The 14390-nt window shown below is 37.5% G+C and overlaps 1 protein-coding gene across 3 annotated transcripts; it reads left to right on the top strand.

Annotated features, from left to right (window-relative positions):
- Positions 1-174: 174 nt before the first annotated feature.
- Positions 175-13465, top strand: si:ch211-132g1.1 (T-cell surface antigen CD2). Of its 3 annotated transcripts, XM_049570716.1 has the most exons (8): positions 175-268; positions 5468-5758; positions 5898-5974; positions 6319-6493; positions 7528-7590; positions 7779-7856; positions 8043-8317; positions 8410-13465. In XM_049570716.1, exons 1-8 carry the CDS (start codon positions 187-189, stop codon positions 8500-8502), a joined length of 1134 nt encoding a protein of 377 aa, XP_049426673.1. In that variant the 5' UTR covers positions 175-186; the 3' UTR covers positions 8503-13465. The 3 variants fall into 3 exon arrangements, with proteins under 3 accessions (XP_049426673.1, XP_049426672.1, XP_049426671.1); XM_049570715.1 differs by having other exon boundaries at positions 6322-6493; positions 8043-13465; XM_049570714.1 differs by having other exon boundaries at positions 8043-13465.
- Positions 13466-14390: the final 925 nt, after the last annotated feature.

The following is a 14390-nucleotide window of genomic DNA, read 5'->3' as shown; positions in this document are numbered from 1 at the left end:
TCGATGGGGCCCCTGGATCACTTCCTTTAGAAACCATAAACACACACACACTCTCTCACACACACACACACACACACACACACACACACACACACACACACACACACACAAAAAGGAGGTGATCTAACTGCTCTGACAGGAAATAACCTTGATAACTAAAAGCGGCTGTTCCTCTTGCTTTCTTAAATGAAGAGGATGGTGATGAAGATGGCTGCTGTCTCTGCCATCTCTCTGCTCCTGCTCTGTTGCTTCACCCTCTCCTCAGCAGGTACTGTACAATTAAACAATTACATTTCATTAAGTAGTAAGATATTATAATTTTAGGATTTTAAGGATTTTAATTTGACTCAAAAATGTAACCAGTATACATTTTGTAGGATCTTCATAAGCGACTTCCTGTAATGATTCTTAATTTTTATTTTCATAGGATTTTTAAAAGCAGAACCTCTTTTTAAAGAAAAATAATAATTAACTCTATAATTTGAACTCTGTAATGGTGTAATATGAGTTAAATGAGGGTCATGTTTTCAGCACCAGAAAATTGATTTGCTGTTCTGTTACTTACATCGTGTTTTAATGACAGTCATTTTCCAGTACATACTGTATTGTTTTAAAGTGTCTGACACATTTTAGAATTTGTCACTTAATCTGACAATTATTTTCTCAATTAATCAGTTTCTTTTTTTGGTCCCTAAAGTGTGAGAAAATGATGGTGAAAAAATGTCAGTGGGTGTTTACGAAAACCCAAGATGACGTCCTTGAATATGTTATTTTGTCCACAACTTAAAGATATTCAGTTTACTGTGATAGTGGAGTAAAGAAACCAAAACATATTCACATTTATGAAGCTGGAATCAGAAAATTAAGACTCTTTTATTCTTTAAAAGAATACTCAAATCAACCAGTCAATTACCAAACTAATTGGGGATTAATTTAATTGTTGTTAACTAATTCCAGGACAATATTTATTTTACATTTTAAGAGTTGCTGGATGATCTGTAGTTGATCAAAATAATAACACTTTAAAATCATTTTAAAACTTTCCAAAACTATTGTAATTTAAACTCCAGACATTACTTGTTTTTGTTATTGCATAAAAATGAAAATTAATTTTGTGTATGCTCAGCTACACAAATTATGAAAGCAGAGCAAAAACCCAATTTTAAGTACAGGATAATGGTTTAAAAAAACTCGTTTTTGTTGCAATTGATTCAATATGAACAGTAAAAGGGCTTAAATCTGCAAGATCACCAGATTGATCCTTTAAATTTGACTGTTTTATTGAAAAAAATCTCAAAAACTAAATAGTACAGATCCAAATTTAAGACTGTTTTCTAGCTCAGTAAAATAGGAAGTCGATTAATCACTGTGACACAAAAGGAGGAACCAATGAAATGTTCATGGAACGATATAAATGCTGCAGAGTTGAGGATTCAATTCCCACTTGAGTTGCTGTTAAATGACATTAACAACTTCTATATTATGAAAAAGTTGGTTTACATTCACATGTGCGTTTGCGCTGACTGTACTTATAAGTATAAATGTCTTTTCTATATTTGTTTTTCCATCTACAGTCGATTTTTTGTTGTCTAAAAGGTGCCTTTGTGATTTCTGCCAGAAATACACACCGGTTAGACGAGAGAAATCATGTTACCTGCAATAGAAACGCGCTGCTGATGTGGTAAAGTCGGTCTGAAATGAGGTTACAGAGGACGAACAGGAAGCAAAGCATAAGCACTTCAGTACAGGTGACCTACAGACAAAGCATCATACAAGACAGGAAGCAACAATACGATTCCTGCACCTAAAATAAGAAGAAAGAATACGTGAATATGCTAGAAATTAAATCACGTAAATGCAACAAATAATGGCCACGTTTTACACTGTTATGTACAAAGTAACAAAAAATATTAACAATAATATAACTAAATAGATTTTTGCTGTTCATATGCATATAAAACATAGAGGGTGGAAAATTTGAAATGGTCAGAAGTTTTATTTTAAATCCTTTTAATTTTTAGTCTTTCCTATCAAAAGCAAAAACTGGCCAAATGTGTAGTAAATTTGATCAAATATAATGATTAAAAAGCAGTTTTCAGTGTTGCAGACGAACATTTTGAGGGTTTTATTGTCTCTCATACTTTAAATGTCAGAGTTGATATCTGGCCAGTTTCATGGTTGCAGCCTCGGAAGGCGTGAAGATGTGGTGTCATATGAAGCCTGCTCGCATTCTTCTGTCGCTTCCTGGAATTACACTTTGTTCTGTGGTTATAAAAGACCAAACCGTCTCCGTCTAATGAACAAGAACTGTCATCTGAGATCCCAACACAGCTTTTATAACAGACTGTTTCTTTTGTTTTAAAATCATTCTCCTGAGATACACAAATTGAGTTAAATTATTCTCTCGTGATCACGACTTTATCATCTCTGTCACCAGATTATAAATACTGTTCCTAATATTTCTGAGACTTTTATATCTGTTAAAAAGAAATGAGTTCAAGAAACTAACTTAGGTAGACCAAGAGGTACAGAATCCCATTATCCCAAAGATGATAACATTGAAGTTGCATCAAAACAGTGTGTCATATCTTAAGTAATTGTTACAGGGGAAAATAGGCTTTAAAGTCTGAGTGTGAGCAGACAGTTATCTTTAAGAGGGGGCATACTGGGTAACAGAATTGTTTTAAGGTGAATTTTGCAGTTTGACGTGAAGCTGTTGCTTTTTTCCACTTGAACAACTTTTAGATTTAATGAATTGCATCACTGAACTCAGTTTGATGGAAAAAAACAATGATATCCAGTATATAACCTTTCTGTTTTGGGTTAGATGTGATTGCCAGAGATAGTATAACAAAGACAGAAGAGAAACGAAAAGCTAGTCAGTGTAGTGGATCATATATTATGCAACTGTTATTTTAGAGAACCCCACATAGCCTGCTTTTGTAGAGGTGTATGTGGAGCGTTTAGATGACTTTTGATTAAAACTGCATAACTGTAGACTGATATTATTATCATCATACTGATGAAGCTATTTTAAAAAGCCCATTCCTCCATGAGAAACTTCCACAAAAAAGGGTCATTTTCTTGCTAGATTAAAAGCTGTGCCATGAATCCAGTGTCATTCCTGCAGAGGTGCTCACAGATTCTCTAAGGGGCAGGGTTAAATAAAGGGCGCACCTCTTTCACATCATGGCAATGACTTCCAATCTCTTCCACTGTTTGTATGTATACCTACGGAAAATAATGCACCAAAATTCATGCATAACCCACATAATCATGCCAGTAAGCTAGTAATTAGTGTACAACCCACATATTTGGGGTGGTTGAGATCATATGACCAACAGGCTGATAGAAGTAGTCCTTGTAAGGGGCCGTACACATGCCGCATCTTTAACGGCCTGGAAAACACAAGGTCAAGCACTGGGTGCAGAGCTGAACTTCTCCCAGGCGCTGTTTGTGTGTAGGCCTAATGTGCGTGGGACAGATGTAAAGCTCTGGCAGCTCTGCACTGAAATGATCAACTACTTCTCCATATTTATCACAGACTGATATTAACAGATGAAGGGATTGTGATTGGATGGTCCTTGTCACATGACATGTGGAGCACTTTGGCACTCTAAAACGATGTTGCGCATACTTTTGCTAAACAGTGAACTGGAGGTATACATTGGCAACTAATGAACGTGAAAGCTTGCATAGTTAACTCTCGTGACAGTTAATAAATCTCACGCACTGTGTTTGAAGGCAACTGGTATGTCGGTGTTGTTTCTGTCTGTAATTTGTCTCTCCCACAGACGGGGGCGCTACACATATTAACAGGAGGGAAACACTATCTGGCGCGGGGAGTAGACTTTGACACAACACAAATATGGCTATTGCAACTGACAGTTTAGACAGCTGCTGATACTGATGAAGCCAGTTCATATGAATATTTGAGGGCGTTTTAAGAACTCGGAATTAAGTACATATTCCAACAGAAGAAATATGACATTTTTATGCATATTGTCAGCTGAAAGTCGAAAGCCGAAAGGAAAAAACAAAACAAAAAACATAGTTATAAAATTCCAAATTGTGAATAATTAATGTAATCTAGTTCATTGCAAACTGAGCTAGCTCCTGTGAAGTGTGAACATGCACAACACCGCTCTGAAGCATGCGAGAACAGTTGCTGCCACATTTCTGTAACTGTAACTGAAATGGTGACTCTGTCTTGACTAATGACTGATGTGTGTTCCAAAGAAGGCCCTAAACCACAAATATGTTTTCTCTAATATTATATGGAAAAGTATTAGCGTTCCACCTCATCACATGATGACTCATGTAACCATTCATTTCCTGTGGATTGCCTTCACAGAGAATGAAACTGTTTAGGTTAAACTCTGTGATTGTAAATCAAAGGTCCAAGCCCTCCTTTTGTACACTGCCTCATTACGGAAAGTGTTACTGGCATTTTGCTTCAGAACTGCAGACCAGCTCTCGTCAGATTTTCACCTTTAGCACATGGAAATTATGGTTGGACATTAAGTAAGACACATATTTGGTTTTTTTTGTGTGTGGCTTGTTAGCAGACTGTGGTGTGAACAGAGACAACAGGATATAATACACACATCATGCAGTGTTCAGTGCAGTCAGGCTTTGCGACAAGGTGAAATGTTCTGCGCAGTGCGGCTGCAGAGTTTCATTTGTGTGCTTTTGTGAGTTTCAGATTTGGTATATGCACGGCGTAAAAGGTGCACACCTACACACAGAGGTGTGGGGGAAGAGCAGGTTAAAAAAAATACAAAATAAATGTGGCTAAATGTCTCGACACCTTTTAAAAAGCAACAATCTGCATCTAATATATATAAAGAACCTGTGATTGATTCCAAATGTCAGCCTGTTGTCAATGATTTCTCGGATTTCTCAGTTTTATACAGAACTTTTGTCCCTAAGTTAGGGTTAACCCACACAGGAAGCATTTTATTTGAACCTATTTGCCTTCTGATTCCCTCAGTTTCAGCGTAAGTTTCCCAGCAGTGGGTGGGGAAAGTATTAGAAATTAGTAACTTGTTAAATGTATCTGAAAATCTCACGGCATATAAGAGCTTCCTCTTTTATTTTTGAGCAAACAAAAGGAGGGAGGCAGGAGGTGGTGGGATGGTGTTGGTTGGCAATGGCACAACACACTCAAGGTGTAACAGACGAGTTGTTACGTTGGTTCCTCTGTGCTCTTACTAACTCTGATTTATCCCTGACTCATGAGATTTCCTGAGAAGAAGAGTATTGCATGGGTATGGTAAAAAAGTGTAAGCCCACAGTAATCATGTATCTTTCACCACGAATGTTTGACACTGGTCCAAAAAAAAAAAAAAAAGTATTTCACATACCAGTTGTGGTGATTGTTTGAGAAAGTCGCTCCTTCTCAATGCTACATTTGCCAGCTGATTCTCTGAATTTCTCCACCTTTCTCTTTTGCTCCTATTTTAAGGTTCTAAAGTGTGCGACCACTACGCCGCAACAGGCGATAACTTTACCGTGACTCTGAAACACAAACTGGTCAACTCAGAACGACTGATATGGAAGCGTGGCGATGTCACGATTATAGATCGAAGAAAAGACAACGTAATTACCACTGGAAAGAGGGAGGACCTTGACGAAAATGGATCACTGAAGCTGAAAAATCTGAACAAAGACCATTCAGGGATATACAGCCCTGAAGTTTTCAACACAAAAGGAGAGAAATCATCAAATTTGAAAGCCACAAATTTATGTGTATTGGGTACGTAACAAGAAATTTTTTATTATATTTCCATTGTCTGAAACCACTGGCACAGTTTTCATTATGTTACCTCATCTGTTTAATCTGCTCACATATTCACACAAATCATGTTTGGTATAACTACTTCTGCTCTACTCAGACCGTGTACCGAAGCCTACAGTGACGGTGGATTGTCTCAAGCCTCATGTCAAATTTACCTGCAAGGTGCAAACTCAGGTGAGAACAAAAGTACAATGTGTTGTATTTACAAAACAGTATAGGGCTACTTTGCCACACATATAAGGATTGTTTGTAATTTTGCCTTGTCAAAGTGAAAATCAAAATACGAAAAGAAGAAAATGTCTGATGAACATCACATCATACTGGATATTAATATTTCTGAACTACTTAGCTTACCCTTCCTTTGTGGTATATTGGATAACCAAATTAAACCCTAGAAAATAGCATGTGTACTTGAAAATGTGACTAGAGCCTATCTAATGTAATCCAGCCCAGAGTTTCTCAAGTTTTAAAGTGGCATGTAAGGTTTTACTTCATTCATTAATTACATTGTTACCCAGCAGATGGAGGGGATCGGCTATGAATGGCTCCAGAACAACAATGTGGTGAATGAGAAGACAAAAACTCTGACACGAGTAGCTGAAATGGTGGAAAAAGATTCCTTCAGTTGCAACATTTCCAATAGTGTCAGCTTTATGATCAGTGCACCTGTTGAACAAAAGTGCTTTAAGCCCAGTGAGTATATACGAGTGGTCAAAACAGCCACTTGTCTCTGTGAGTTTTGGTTCATATGATGGAAATCACACAGTTTAATTAGAATTAGAATTGATTACATACAGAACTGTATTATTAAAAATTCCTCTGAATTAATCAGGCTGTTTGTTGGAACCCTGAATTTGAATTCTAAGGAGACATTTGATTATATTTCTGCCCAGACAAAAATAAAAATATATCCTTCTGGGGAAGCAAAATAATTTAGTGGGATAGTCACATCTATCATTTTTGAGGAAGCACAGTAATTCAGAGGGATAATTGGACCTATCACTTCTTTGGAAGCACAATAATTAAGTGTTGTAATCACATCTATCACCTCTGGGGAAGCACAATAATTTAATGGTATAATCAAACCCATCACTTTTGGGGAAGCACATTAATTTAGTAGTATAATCGTACCCAGCGCTTCTGGGAAGCACATTAATTAATGGTATAATCACTCATATTGCTTTTTGGGAAGCACAATAATTCAGTGGTATAATCACACTTATAACTTTTGGGGAAGCACAATAATTTCGTGAGATAATTGCATCTATCACTTGTGGTAAAGCACAATTATTTAGTGGTATACTTGTATTTATCACCTCTGGGGAAGCACAATAATTTAGTGGTATAATCACACCAAAAACTTTTGGGGAAGCACAATAATTTAGTGGGATAATCAAACCCATCACTTCTGGGGAAGCTCATTAATTTAGTTGTATACTCGCACCCAGCACTTCAGGGGAAGCACAATAATTTAGTGGGATAATTGAACCTATCACTTTTGGGGAAGCCCAATAATTTTGTAGAATAATAACATCTGTCAGTGAATCCTGACACATTTTTCTTTCAGAAAACGACCAAATAATTGATGCAGGTTATCTGTTGCCTTCAGCTCATATATCCATCAGTCACAAGCTGAATAAACCATATTAATAAACCCATCTGCTGGGAGAAGTACATGAAATCAATGCAATTCAGTTTGTTTTTTCTTCTCTTCTTTCTCTCTCAAGAGTCCATTTTCCCTGAAAAATTATTAGGAATTAATACCTGGATTTTCGTGGGTGCTGGAGGAGGTATGTTTTGTTCTCCTGTATCAGACTGTATCATGATTTGTCTTTAACTGTATATATTTCTCCCCATAGTGTACTGTTCTGTATGAGGTGCAGCTAAAATACCTTGGAATTATGATTAACTTGATTGAAATACGCAGTTGCTGATATTTGAACGTGTAATGCAAGTTACTACTACCCATCCTCATCAGGTATTGTTCTGGTGCTGATTATTGTCGTTATCGTTTGCTGCATCCGAACCAAGCGGAGAAAACGCATGCAACTAAAGGGTACGCTTTTTGATTTATTGTTTGTTTGTTTGTTTACCACCTGGTTGTCATAATTCATGTAAAAAAAAAAAGGTGATAAAATGTGTATCTGAAAATATACACATACAATAAATGGCTTTGTATTGAAGACCTTAGTTTAACCAGGAACATCAGACCCATCATTGTGCTAATGTTCTCACTCAATAGAGGAGGGAGAGCTTCGTTTGGCATGGACGAATGAACAACATCATCAACATAGCCATCCTCCCGATCAACATCAACGTCAGCACCATCACCACCACCACCACCACCACCACCAGCAGCAGCCGGCCGGCCACACCGGTCCTCGCCAGCATCGCTCCAAACAGCACCGCGACCAGCAGCGTCCCAGAGCCCCCGACCACCACGGTGGTCACCCTCAGCACGGTGGTCACCCTCAGCCCGGTGGTCAGCCTCAGCCCAGCCCCCGAAGACCTGCACATGTAGGAGACTGCAGTGGATCTGTGAAGGAGAACTCAACATCTTATGTCGACATCAGTGCGGCATCTGATCTCTACTTTTCCCTTTCTTTCAGGCCCCCCCTAGACCAGTGGATAACACTGATGACGAGCAGCCTCCTCCTCTTCCTCAGCCCAGGAAGAAAGCTCCGAAAACACCAAGAGTGTGACACCATGTGAGTGTTAGAGTTTAGAAAACATAATCCATCCTCTTTTGTCCGGGCTCATCTGCTCTCCTCATTTTCTTTTTTTTTTGTTCCCAATTTACTTCTCTCTTCTCTAAACATCATGATTACATCAGGGAGTGGTGAAAATTTGATCAAACTTAGAGTTGTAATTAAGTGGTTGAAAATCACTTAGAGCAAAGTCAAAGCTGTGAAAGCTGAAGTCAAACTATGAGTCTTAATAAGCTTTCAGTTAATAACATGATGAACAAACTTGGACTGCCCTAAGTCGTATAACATTGTATATCATTCGTTTTGTTATTTAGTCATCATAACCTTATAATTATATTTTAACTGGTTTTTTTTTTTTCAACATAACCCACCATCTTACTAATACAATTTAATGACTTTATCATATGTGATAACAAATAATACTTTAAGGTCATGATGTCAAACTATTAGAGTGCTCTTTAAAAGGGTTATTTTTGTACTTCTGTTGTTTTTTTAACACAGGTCCTCTTCTTTATATATTTTGATGTATGTGTCAGATATAACTCGTCTTCTCAGAAAGATGTATGTGTCCAGGGACTCTTAACTTTCCTCTAACATGACTGAAATCAACATGGAAGGAAACAAAAATAATGTTCAGCAAACTACATCTGTCGAGGAAGACCATGAGATTCCAGAAAGATCAGGGAAAAGCTGGTTGTTCCACCTTGAGTTAAAGGTTAAAGGCGCACTCCCTGATTTTGTGATAACCTCTTATCAACCCCTATATTCAGTAAGCAATACTGGGTGCTAATACAGAGTCAAGGAGCGTTGAGTTTGATGAGAAGATTGATACACTCTCATGTTTATACACTGAATATGAAACTGCTGTTAGCCGCTGGTTAGCTTAGCTTAGCAGAGAGGCTTAAAGACATGTGGAAAATGTGAGCACCTACCAGCGCCTCTAAAGCTCACTAATTAACAGATTTTCAGGTTTGTTTAATTTGTGGACAAACAGAAGTCTAAGAAACAGCAAGTCTTGGTACAGTGAACTTTGAAGGTGCTGGTATGCAGATGTTGTTACAATTTATTTGGAAAGAGCCAGGCTTGCTGTTACGGTCTTTATGCTAAGCTAAGCTAACCTCACCAACTGATGGCTGTGGCTTCATATTTAACAGACAGACAAGAGAGTGGTATCAATATTTTCATCTACAGTAGGGGTGGGCAGATGGATCTTAAAGTATCAATACTCTAGATACTACGTTTTCATTTTGAAAACTGATATTAGCATCAGTAAGATCGATACCTGAAAAAGGGATTAGTTCCTCTCTTACATGTAGCATCCAAATCTCTGACACAAAGCCAGAGGTCAGTCTTCTCAGAGAGGTTCAGAAAAGGAAAATCCAGTTACACAATAGCCAAGTGAAATTAATATTTTAGTCAAATCAGATCTTCAGCATTGGTTATTTTTGCATTTTCATACTGTAATATTGGTCATCAGTTGCTCTTACTTAAGCATATTTATGATTGGCCTCATAAATCATGACACCGCTTCTTCCCAAATTAAAAAAGTCACTTTTTAGTATCGTATTGTATCGTATCGTACCGTATCGTAACGCTATTGTCGACTCCAGCCCTGTATTGCTTGGTATTGGATCAAAATCAAATTTTGCGGTATCGCCCACCCCTAATCTCTCTGCAAGAAAGCAACTGAGCATAGTTCCATAAATATCAAACTATTCATTAAACATGTAAGTTGTTTCTTTGGTATTTAATTTTATATGACAATTTTCTTGTTCCAGTTTCTGGATTTTTTTTCTCCATGATTTTATGTTCTACCTAATTTTTTTTTTTTTTCAGACAGGCTGCAGAAAAGAATGTCATTTGAAATGTTTTCATTGTTTTCATTCATCACATACTTTTACTGCAGAAAAAACTATTTTATGTTCATTTGTAAGCAGTTCTTTGTAATCTCTTTTTTTATGTATTTGTGTTGTGAATTGATGAATAAAAGGAATGTTATCAGCTGCAATAGACCGAATCAAAATGTTTGTTGACAATAACGCTTGGGTAGAAAACTCCAGCATCACATACGTACAATTAACGGCTCTGAGTAAATGGGGGCAAGAACCAGCTTAATTAACAATAAAAACTGGTTACGTTTCCTTGTATTAAAGTGTACTGGGTAACAATAATAAATGGAGGAGGATTCGGGTTTTTCTAATTTATCAGATTGGCCATGGACTAAAGAGGACAGCTTGATCCCAAATCTAGCAGTTCAGTCAGGAACACTTTTGTCAGGGAAAACTTAATGTCCATTTGCAGTGTTATATTTGGTGGTATGGCTCTGTTCTGGGGCCTCTCTGCCTTTCCTTGGGGTGTATGCAGAAAGCCGCTAACGCGCCTATGTGGAAAGCATAAGGTGGAGAGTGCACACCTCTCTGCCCTTCCATGCACCTACATGGAAAGGGAGAGCAGCAAAATTACAATGTAAATAAATCACATTTCGCTGCAAGTCAACACAATTGATCATTGTCCACGCGGAAGTGATTGTTGTTGTTAGCATGACATCATTTTGATTCGGTCTATAAATCACACAGACCTAACAAACTATGTTGCCGTCATTTATGCTTTACTTTTGGAAACTTGCTCGTCCCTCAGGGTTGGTCTATGAAAAGACAGGTCAGTTAACCTGCAATAACATGAATAAATGTCATTCATGTTTATATGCAGTATTATGCTTTTTATTTATGTATAAAACCAATGTGCCAAAGCATTTACATCATGTCCATCGAAGTATCTGCTGTAAAAATGTTGATTTGAAGTGTACACAGTATTGTCTTTAATAAATAGTGTCAATGCTAATGCAACTTTCCACTGAAATATGAGCAGGTTTCACACTGTGTGATTTTCACTTCTGCAGCCCGCTGTTTTCAGGCTGAACAATGCAGACAGACTCTGTGTGTGTGTGTGTGTGTGTGTGTGTGTGTGTGTGTGTGTGTGTGTGTTTCAGTCATATATCCTGTGTCTTTTTGCTGAAAATGTGTTTGTGGTTTTGAGTGCGTTAGCGTTGCTGAGCTCTGCCGAGTGCAAGATGATTATCTGGTGTGTGTGTGTGTGTGTGTGTGTGTGAGGTTTTCCTGTACTTGCAGCTTCATTATGGCAACAGAAAATTACAAAATTTGACACCAAAGACATGTTTTATTCTGAAGTGATCTCATTTAATTTAATAAATGTAATGTATTTTAATTTTCTGCTCACTACTTCTGTGCATCATTATGCTGTTACTCTACACCCACATTGTGCTGCTGTTCACTGATTTTCACACATTTCTTTCCCTCTTTGTATGTCGAGCTGTTGTCATAGTCTCTAATATTAGGTGTGAGCAATTGTTTGAAATGTTGATTGCACGTTAATAAGACTTGTGAAATGGATAGATAATTTCCTAGAGGCATAAAAAGCGACAACTCTCCAGTTTTTCACACGGCAGCTGCAGTTCTTTGAGAAAGCTCAAAACAAACTTAGTATTTTTATGTTGAAGAAATGTTTTCTTTTAGCTTGAGATTTTGTTCTGCCCTCTTCTTTATGAATTTGGCTGGTAAAAAAAAACATGCTCAGCGTGTGGATTTTTTCATCAACTAGCCTCCATGGCTGGGTGGTCTAAAAGTTAATTTAGGACACTGTATGTAACTTTTTGTTAAGTACGTAACAAAATTCATGGGGTGCTAATTCATTAAATATCATACCAACCGTTGTATGAGGATCTGTTGACACTTTGAACCTTAAATTAGACACCTTCTCACAATTCCTATATTTTATTTGAATCTACAGCATGCAACTTAATTTTGTGTTAGCCAACACAGGAATCCAAGGTGTGTTTGCTCTTCCTGGGACGGTTAGGACAGTTACCCGGGGCAGTTTGTTGATTTCTATTAATAGATTTAGACTGCTGAGCTGAATTAATAGATGTCATATAGGCCTACCTTTCAACCACTGAGTATATTTGAAATATATAGACTTCAACTATTTAACTTCTTTTTCACTCTCAGGTTGTTGTTATTGACTTCTGTTTAATTTATGGTCTTCTTTTCGTACTAAAACTCTGCAGTAGTACTACTAGTGTTCTGTTCATGTTGATTTCTTGTTTGTTTCTTTTGTTTTTATAAGAAATGCCTTTTAATCCAAATCCTCTGGTACAGCTTGATTCTTGTTTGGCAAAGTGATCTATTGGTTGCATTAAAAACTGTGCAGATTTATTTAATTCTATTAAAATGTATGTTGGAAGAAACTTCAGAAACAGCAGCCAAACAGCATGGTGCATGTGCAATGTGGGGGACAAAACAAAGATTTTCTGATTTTGATTTCAACTCTGCATTGCCTGCATTGACTCATTGTGTCCACCAGATGGTGCTGATGTAGCTTCATGCACACAGGACCAATCAACTGGAATTAGATCTGTTCACAGCATCATTATCAAACATGCCAAAATAATCAGATTTCATGCAGTTTATGCAGATTGTTTGTGTAAAATATGAATTTTATATTTTTACTCAAGTATAATGTTTTCATTTTACAGGTTAGGAAAATTCTCCAACCCAAACCTCCTTTAAAAACTCAATTTATTATCCAAAAATATGAGTAATGATAGTGATAACACACATCACACTGTGAAAACACATTTAATGAATCAAAGAATATCATCCCCAACCTTTTCAAGGTGTCAAGTGTCATGTACAGTACAATTTCTTAAATCTGTATTGTTAAAGTTCTTTCTCTGAGGACAGAAGGTGGTGCCATAGGTCCATTTTTTCTCTACTATAGGTCAGAATGTTGACCTGTACTGTTACATCACGAGTGGAGTTTAATCCAGCTCTGTCTTGCACCATCCAGTGTCCAGTGTTATTTTTCAGCTGTTCAAATTTATTTGTTCTTAATCTTGATTTTTTGGCAGATTAATATTCAATAAAATGTTGTTTTTTAATGTGCATGTATCTTTTTAAAGTTAATGAAATCTTCTTAGCTGAAATCTTCTTCAGCTTCTGAAATCCACTTTATTGTTTTCTGTTTCTGTGAAGAACTGATTAACTTCTGTAGATATAAAGATTTAATTCACTTTGAAGCCACCCCTACTACTTCAACTACAAGCACTACTACTACACAATTCCGATTGAGGATTGAAAAGGATTTGAATCCCTGCCGGTGTGATGTTGGGTTTAGATCCTGACATATTTTTGACTCTGTACATGATCACATGGAAAATAGATTTCAGGTTTATTTATCTAAAATGCATGATATCCTAGGTGTCTGGCCATGACTGGTTTGAAGTGAAACCTGTCGGTCCATTAGGGCCAGATCCAGTGCCAAGAATCCCTGACCTGGTTAATGACTGATAGGAGAGTAGGGCAGTGAGATAAGATGCTACCTTGTTGGGACCACATACAGTAGTCGGCTACACACTTGTTTCTGCCACACACACGCACATTTTAAAAATAGGATACTCCAATGTATCACAGTAAATGACCCGTGAGGTTTTAACCTTTGACCCCAAGGTTACGATCCCAAACTTCTCAGCTCCTCTGGCCGGGTGGTGAACTTTGCCCTGCCCAGTGGGTCTGTGTAAATACAGCACAGGGCTGTAGCTGACAGTAGCCATGTGGCAGGCTTCTTAAAGGTCAGTCTGTGGGACAAATTAGACTTATCCAACCAGTTAAACCAGCTTTGGGGTCTGTCTATTAAATGTTTAGCAGGAGCCAGCAGTCAGTTAGCTTAGCTTAGCATAAGGACTGAAAACAGGCAAACGATTAGCCTGGCTGAGTGTGAGGGAAACAAAATCTGCTGACCGACACCTTTAAAGCTCACAATTTAAAGGAACAGTGTGTAAGATTTAGGGGGATTTGGTGGCATTT

The sequence above is a fragment of the Epinephelus fuscoguttatus genome, linkage group LG24 (genome assembly GCF_011397635.1).
Source record: "Epinephelus fuscoguttatus linkage group LG24, E.fuscoguttatus.final_Chr_v1".
Classification (NCBI taxonomy): Eukaryota; Metazoa; Chordata; class Actinopteri; order Perciformes; family Serranidae; genus Epinephelus; species Epinephelus fuscoguttatus.
This window is presented reverse-complemented; position numbering and strand designations above follow the sequence as displayed.